This window comes from Morone saxatilis, unplaced genomic scaffold (assembly GCF_004916995.1).
Source record: "Morone saxatilis isolate NCDOM2014 unplaced genomic scaffold, NCSU_SB_2.0 Contig3, whole genome shotgun sequence".
NCBI lineage: Eukaryota > Metazoa > Chordata > Actinopteri > Moronidae > Morone > Morone saxatilis.
The window spans coordinates 21,974,095-21,982,303 of record NW_023339873.1 but is presented as its reverse complement, the minus strand read 5'-3'; the positions used below and the strand labels follow the sequence as shown (position 1 = coordinate 21,982,303).

Below are 8,209 nucleotides of genomic sequence, written 5' to 3'. Positions count from 1 at the left end.
TCAGTCCACCCGGACGTGGGTAAATGTGTTGTTGCTAACTTGACAGTGCCACAGTCTCATATCATTCAAACATCCCTGCGCATCCAAAAGCGACACTAGAAGGGTACCTACAGCGTCACTTCTTGAAGCGTAGGGCCACAGACCAAGCTGCAGTTTCAGACGCATTGGAAATGAACACAAGTTAAAATAGTAACATGACTGAAAATCAATACAATGTTTGAAAAATAATAAATGAAATGAGAATGAGAGCTCTTCAGTGCGTAAGCATTGTCTGAAGTGACAGGGTAGGTTCACCCCTCTCCTCCGTCCAGACGTCCCCTCCTCCTCTTGACTGGGGAGGTTTGTTCTTGTCTAGAGCCTGAAGCCTCCTCATCGGCCCTATTTCTCTTCCTGAGGTGATGGACCTGGGTCAAGCCAGACCAGGCTTCTGTGTTGCAGAGCAATTCTAAAATAAATAAAAATTTGATTGTTCACCAAGCTGATACTGGTCCAATATCTCGCCATACAAGAGTGTGTGTGTGTGTGTCTGTGTTGCCATAGATTAACTTACTTTTGGTGCTGTCTGCCAGCTCTTCATTGAGGTTTACCATCCTCCTCTTCTTTGCCGGGGAGCTGCCGTCTGAGGTTGTACAATCAGCATCATCCCTCTGTCTTTTGTGCAGCGGAGACTTTAGTGGGCTCTTTTCCAGACCTGCCTCTGTCCTCGCTGCATCCAGGCATTCACTCTTCCTTTTCTTAGCCAGGATAGTGTCTGGGCTTCTGTGTCAAAAAACAACACTAAATGGTTTGAATCTTGAAGAAATAGACTTTTTTTCTTTCTTGCTGAGAGGATGATAAGATTATATGCTCAGCTCTGGAGAACTGTGAAGCTACTGTAGAGCTGCGAGTTAATTAGCTTAGCTTAGCATGAAAACTGGTCGAAGAGGGAGACCACTAACCTGGCTCTCTCTTCATTTGGTTTAGTCTGTACACAAACTCCAGTCACAAATTGGATGACTTTAGACTTGACAAAATCAAAAAGGCCTTGCAACTCGAGTTGGGCTTCACTTGGACTTGAGCCTTTTGACTTATAAATACTTGATACTTTACCCCAAACCAAAATATTCGAAAGTAGAAAGCAAATAACAGTTTCTCCCCAACTATTCATCTAAAATATCAAATCATCAATACCGGGAGATATTTTAAAAACACACCTGTTGTCGCATTCTGACTCGTCAATGGCATCCCTTTTTCTCTTCTTCTCTCTGATGATGGAGCTCTGGAGGAAGGGCTGCTCCCTGCCGCTCAGCCCAGCAGGGTGACCCTCTTCTGGACCTCTGTGGTGGGCCAGGTTGGCAGTGCTAATGGAGGTCACCCCAATTGTTTTTGAGGTTGAGCAAACCCCGTCCTCGCCATCATCAAAGGTCCCAGACTCACAGTTGCTCATCAGTTCCTTGCTCTTTTTTGCACTGGAAGACAGCAAATCACTGAGTCAAACACCTTCAACCATCTACAGTATATCAGCACAGAGATAATACACACAGCATGTAGGCACACACTTACTAGGAGCTGTTGTCAACAAGGTGGCACATTGTCACGAATGGATGCTGAAGAATCTGGCTTGGTGTGATTCTTTCAGAGGCATCCATCTTCAGCATTTGAGACAGCAGGTCCACAAAGCACGCCCCATCTGCACTGGCATCTTTTCTTGACAGTTGATGAGGCATCCTGTACAGGATGCCGTACAGGCTGCTGACCGTGCGCTTGTGACAAAAGAATTTCCCTGCTTCGCATGGTGACTAAAGAGAAGATGTTTGAGTTAGCTCATTTGTTCCAATTGCAGAGACAGTCTAAAGCAAAGAAACAATGTTTTTTTATACAAACACAGCTAGATGACAGTCAAATGATGTTACCATAAATCCCCACTGGGGGGGATCCAATTCAGCATTTTCTGCCCTAAAAAACTGTGCTCTATGCAGTGCATCAGTCAGCAGGTGGTCTGGAGGTCTACCAACAGTAAGTATGATATGTCTCATCTGTGGGGACAACACAATTCTGCATTATACTTCAAAGTCCATTTTTATTTAATTTCTTCAAAAGGTATGATACCATTGTGAATACATTTTTATCTTAAATTCCATTGAATTTAATTAATTGAAACATTGTTATTTTACAAGTAAAATGCTAAACATAAGTGACAATGCAGTGGAATACAGCTTATCTCTAGCTATTGAGTTTGTGGGTATAAAAGGAATACATTATGGCTCAAGTTGACATTGATGGCTGGTGTTTTAAGTGCGACACTGTTAAAATGTTATACATATACCATATCATATTCGTCACAGCCAGGGAACAGCACAATGCCCATCAACATTTCGGCTGCAATGCAGCCTAGAGACCATACATCAATGGCGTTGTTGAAGGGACGCCCCAGCAGGATCTCTAGAGCCCTAAATATGAATATACAGTGTTTTGGTCAGACGTAAGCTTGACTAAAAACTTAATTTTTCATTGGATATCTTTTCTGCCACAGCTGTCCCACATATACAGATGTGCTGTCAGACACCTGCATCATATCTACTCACCTGTACCACAAGGTCTGAAGAGTGCTACCTGTCCATGCTTCAGGATTGTTACAGGCCAAGCCAAAGTCGATGACTTTCACAGTCAATGGCTGCCGTAAGTGATCCACCATCATAATGTTATCTGGCTTTAGATCTGCATGGACAATCCCTGCGCTCTTCAGAAAGTTCAGAGCTGTAGCCAACTAAAAAAACATCAATTACAGTAAAAATCAGTTCTGTTTCTTCTAGAATGAGAACAATAATTACAATCATTCAAAACGAATTTGAATTGAACATGTGAACAGCCATTTCCATTAGATGGTTTTGAGATGGACCAACATTTGTAGCCACAGTGATAGAAGACACACTTTACCTTAATTTGACAAAACTGAAGGTAAAGGTATCCACAATCTCAAGCCTTTATGGACATTATTTGGCTTAACATACTGCAGAAATCTATTCTTCTTTGTCATTTTATATACTTGCAGTTATATATCCATTTAAGAGAATAATTGCATTGTCGGAGCTAAAACAACAGACAATGGGTGTACTGTGTCTTACAACTTTTGTACTGCAGAAACATACCTGTTGTATTATGGGGCGGATCTCTGCCAGCTGAAGAGACTGAGACTGGCTCCTCTTTAGGAAGTCAAAGAGACTGATGTCGAGCTTCTCGAACTCAAGACAAAAACGTCCTTGGAAGGTGAAAGAGTCGTTCCATCTGACGATGTTGAATTTTTCAGAGTTGAGCTCTTTCATCATTTTTAGGATTTCCTCCTGAATGTACGAGATATTAAAAATAGATCTGGTGTGAATGCAGTGTGTTTTTGAATTATTACACAAGGGGAATGTCGATAAACGTAATTTGTGTCGCACCTCTTCCTTTGCCTCTTGAATGAACGCCAGGGATTTCATGATTTTTACAGCCACGATTTCGTTGGTGGCTAACTTCCAGCACTGAGTGACCTCTCCAAAGGTGCCACTCCCCAGGAGCTCTTGCACCTCATAGTCAGAAGATGCAGAAGAGATCAGGCCTCTTTTGACCACCTGGAAATACTGGTTCTCAGTCATGGTGCAAGCAGATAAAATCTGATATTATTTTCTTGCCCTGGAAGTAGAAAAGAAGGAATTTAAACACACAAAGTTATGTCTTGCCTTTCACGGCCTATATTGCATATTTCTACTGCTCCTTAAATAAATATACATGTTTAGTATAAATAAATGTATGCTTTTGTTAAAAAACTATTAATTTCTGACATGAAATTCTAATAATTAATATATTATTTGTTAAAAACAGATGAAAACCTTTACACCAATATTTCGGTCGAGTGATACAACTAATCTCTCAGTCAGTTGTATCTGTTCGTCGTATCACTAATATATCTGCGTATCAGTATCATGCCTTCTATAAACAACCTGCCAATGCCAACAACTTCAGTTGTGAAGTAGTTTTATATCAACATTGCAACCAGATGTACATGAAAACTTGACTTCAAGAAGAGTTTTCTCTGCGGTAACGTGAGAATTCAATCAACTTACCAGACTGATGTCAGTGATGCTTTGTGTTGAAATTCAGTGGGTAATAACTGTGTCAATAAAAGGGTTTCAGAAAAGGTTGTCAAGTTAACAAGCCAACAAACGGGGTTGAAATGTCTCCAATGATGATCTGACTGACTGAAGTCTGAACATATCTCTGTTCCTATATACCTAAGACATTCTATTGTGTCATTCTGACACACATAAGATAGAATAGAATGTATTCTATATGGATGTGTTCTGAAGTATAAAAAATAACAGTAAACAGTAAAATAACTGAATCATAAAAATACAGTAATTTTCTTTAATTAAAATACAGTTTTTAGCTTTAAATTTACATATTAAATCTTGTGTAATTGACTTTTTTATGTTTAAAAATATTTACACATGTCAGAACAACTAAATGACCTATAAATACAGGCTAACACTGCTATAATACAAATAATCAAGTCAAAGAACTGTAATCAAAGTCACAGTCTGAGAAATTACAGTAATGATTACTGTTTTAACTCATAAAAACTGTATTTGTTTTGTTTACTTATGCTTATACACTGATAAAAAAACATTTGTTCAGAGTTTTTTTTTAAAACATAACATAAAAATTATAAAATGTATCTGTCAACAAACATATATAAAATAAAGGAACAAATACTGTTAGTTGTCACTAATTTTACATAGAAATATTTTAACAGTATTAAACTTGAATTTGACAGTTTAATCATTTAAATAAACAGTAAATATCTGTGAAAATGTTTTTTCTTTAAATAAGCAGTAATTTTATGATCATTTACATATTTTCATGTTATTTTACATTAGACATGCAAATTCAATGGCTTTTTTTGTAGTTGTATTGTTATTTCAATGTATTTAAAAATACTGAAAAAAAATAAAAAATAACATTTTAAAGAGCTCAAATAACTTAACTTTGTCCTTTTCTGCTCTTCCAAAACTCATAAATTGCAGTATCTGTAAAAGCAAAGAGCTTTAAATTCGTGGACATACACGTGAAATGCCCTGTGGCATGCGATTTCCCTCAAGATCACATTGGTTTAATTTGCTTTCATGTTCTAAAACAATCATCAGCCATCTAAATGTGGCCCACAAACAGAACATAAAATAAAGCTTCTGCAGCCATAGTCAGGTATGGGTAGATCTTTTTACTTCCATTTTTCCAAAAGAGAATAATAATCACAAACTTTTTATTTCCCACACTAGTCACACAAACACTGACTGCAGAGTCTTCTGCTCACAGTATTGTCAGTGTTTTTCCAAATGAAAAAAAAATCAATGTTTGTGTTGTGTCAGCTCATTAATTCTCCATGAAAAAGAGATTTAAAAAAAACATTTTTACTTTCTAATCAAAATAGTAGCTTGTTGTTCCCCTGTGTCCTTCTTTGCTTACACACATGTACGCAAAGAGTGGGGGAAGCAGCTGATGTACAGTGAGGGGAGTACAGTGTAGGATACATACTGACCTGTGTGAGGTTCTATCAGACTGTATGCAGCAGTTCAGGAGAGACTATAAAATGTCAATAGTCTATTTTTATTTTAAACATCCTCACCATTCTTGTGAGAATACATTTTACACACTTTTGCATGGCAATATCAGAACCATAATCAGAAATACTTTATTGATCCCTAATTGGTTGCATTACAGTTCCACAAGTTGCTAAACAAAGAGAATTATAAGAAAACAGAAGTAGTACATTAAGATATGAGAAAAAAAAGTAGTAGTAAGTATAAACATGAATACTATGATATAGAAGCAGTTTAATGAATAAATACTAATAAATTAGGGGCCACGCCTCAACCACNNNCACACACACACACACACTGATCCTCCCTCTGCCCAGCATTCAGCACATCCGACCATCCGATCTGTATTTCTGTTAAAGAGAGCCCTGCTCATCAGCCATTCACTTCTATGAACTCAACGTTGGCATGTAATTTCTTCCATTCTTCTGAGAGTCTCTCCTGGAGTGATGCCTCTTGTTTTCAGTTCAGGAGTATTTTTATCATGTCATTAGGGGGCGTGCAGCAGCTGAGGGGGAGGAACTTATGGTTACAGAGAGCACAAGTGATTTTGCAACCTGTTGCTAAGCTCAGATTGCATGAGGACCTGAGAGCAGCTCTGTCCTGGTGCTGCTGTGGGCGTGCAGGGACAGAAACCCACTCTGTTATTCAGCCATTGTACTAAAATTAACCAGTCATCTGCAGTACTGTCATGGCTGAGAGGGCCAGTCAGGCCGATCATGAAGAAGAGGAAGAGCGAGGACAAGATACAAACACTCTTGGGGATCAACAAAGAGACCCTGTCGCTGTTGTGGAATCCCCAGATTCTACTGAGGGTCAGCAGCCTCCAACCCAACTTGAGGAAGAGTGTCCGGGCTGCCAGTCACTGGGCATACTGACGCTGCCTTGCGGCCACAAACTGTGTCCCGCATGTGTTGAACTGAGCCAGGGGGAGCTGGGCCAGGCCGGCTGCACCATCTGCTATGGATCACAGCTGATGGACTCGGTCCTGCACACTCTGCTGGAAGCCCTTTTCCGTGGCCAGCCTCGGAGACGCGGGGTCCCACCTGGAACGGCAGAAGAGAGTGTCAGGGCGGCAGACGACGGAGGATACCGGGGTGTGGAGAAAGAGGAGCTGTGTGAGGAGCATGGAGAAATGCTCAGTGTGTTCTGTCTGGAAGAGGAGGAGCCAGTGTGCCAGCAGTGTCAGACAGAGGAGCACAAAGAGCACCAGTGCTGCTCTATACAGGAGGCTGTCCTCGACTGTAAGGTCAGACACAAGAGCCGAATAGTTGGGCAACGCTGCACCAACACATATTTTAAAGGGACACTCCGCCTATTAGACACAGGACAATCTGTTTACTCATCTTGAGAAGTACTTCTCAGGAATGAAAAACCAAAGGCCTTAGTTAAAAACTGAAGGTGCAAATCTGGGTTTTTACCTGGAACAGGACCCATACTGGGGACTACAAAGTCAATTAATTAAATCAAATCAGTCAATGCAGAAATGACAAACTCAGAAATACCATCAAGAATACCTGAACATACCTACATAATGACTTGATTGTCCTTGTTGGGCCAGATGAAAAGTTTAACGCTGTTAGGGAAACTAGAGTTAGAGATCAGTTGGTTCATCCCTACGACAGATTTCTTTCCCATTAAACGTGAACGTTTGATCCACTGTGTAAAAATATTTATCAGTGTAATTAAGGTGTTTACATGTTTAGAAGAATTTTCTGTCCTCTTTCTAAATAACCATCAGACTTTTATTGTGTGTATCATTATGCTTTCCTCATGATTTTGTCAGACACATTTACTGAAGCTTTTGCTGCTGTTTTTCAGGCACCGATGTGACGCATGCTGCCCCAAACACATACTGCACCACACAGACGCAGCAGACTAGAGTTGCAGCTTGTCATTTTTGCAATGAGGAGGTGTACCTCTCCCCTCATTGCATCATTTAAGAGAGAAGGAGACATGTTAACAGAGGGTAATTATGTATTCAATTTGCAAATCATCCACCTCTGAAGACTAAGTTTGAATAGGATTACAAGAGCCACATTTATAGCAGGTTGTACTGTCTGTTGCATGCACGTTGTTTAGAGTTTTAGAAGCTTAGTCCTTTTGTACCCAGTTTTACTAAAATATCACCTCACATTTGGCACATGTCACATAAGGCTGCACAAATAATCTTAATCTTATTGAAATTGCAATATAGCCAAGTACAATATACAAATCGCAGAAGCAGCAGTTCTTTGATAACAGCATTATAATGACATACTGAAGAGCTGCAGGGATGCCCAGGTCTGCAAATCTTGTTTGTTAGTTTTTTTCAGTGAAAATTAAATGAAAAAATCCTGATGTAAAAATGATCATTCCCACTAATTGTGAATCATATATCATATCAAACAACTCACGTTTTAAATGTTAATTAAAGCAGTATAGCATATTTAGATTTTGGCGTCTAGGCTCCGACCTCATCATTCCCTGCAGTTATGTTTACGTAGACATATTGGGGAGTGATGAGCAAATACCTTAACCCCTAGCCGGAGCCTACAGGTGAATGCTGGGGTGGTGGTGGGGCTTACAACAGCGGCATTGACAGAGCAGAGGGAGAG

The 8,209-nt window shown here is 39.8% G+C and overlaps 2 protein-coding genes across 5 annotated transcripts in view; one reads left to right on the top strand and one right to left on the bottom strand.

Moving 5' to 3' along the window:
• Nucleotides 1-290: 290 nt before the first annotated feature.
• Nucleotides 291-3,614, bottom strand: LOC118337184 (homeodomain-interacting protein kinase 3-like). Its single transcript, XM_035674090.1, has 8 exons — nt 3,420-3,614; nt 3,129-3,320; nt 2,565-2,746; nt 2,306-2,429; nt 1,543-1,778; nt 1,194-1,448; nt 551-759; nt 291-445 (listed from the first exon to the last, which is right to left on the bottom strand). Exons 1-8 carry the CDS (start codon nt 3,612-3,614, stop codon nt 291-293), a joined length of 1,548 nt encoding a protein of 515 aa, XP_035529983.1.
• Nucleotides 3,615-5,957: 2,343 nt separating this feature from the next.
• Nucleotides 5,958-8,209, top strand: part of LOC118336797 (tripartite motif-containing protein 35) — a 6,252-nt gene continuing 4,000 nt past the window's right edge. The window contains exon 1 of one of the 4 annotated variants that reach the window (XM_035673524.1): nt 5,958-6,861. In XM_035673524.1, coding sequence (XP_035529417.1) covers nt 6,304-6,861 — 558 coding nt within the window. In that variant the 5' untranslated portion in view covers nt 5,958-6,303. The remainder of the gene's footprint in view (nt 6,862-8,209) is intronic. The other 3 variants (XM_035673525.1, XM_035673526.1, XM_035673527.1) reach the window with 3 other exon arrangements.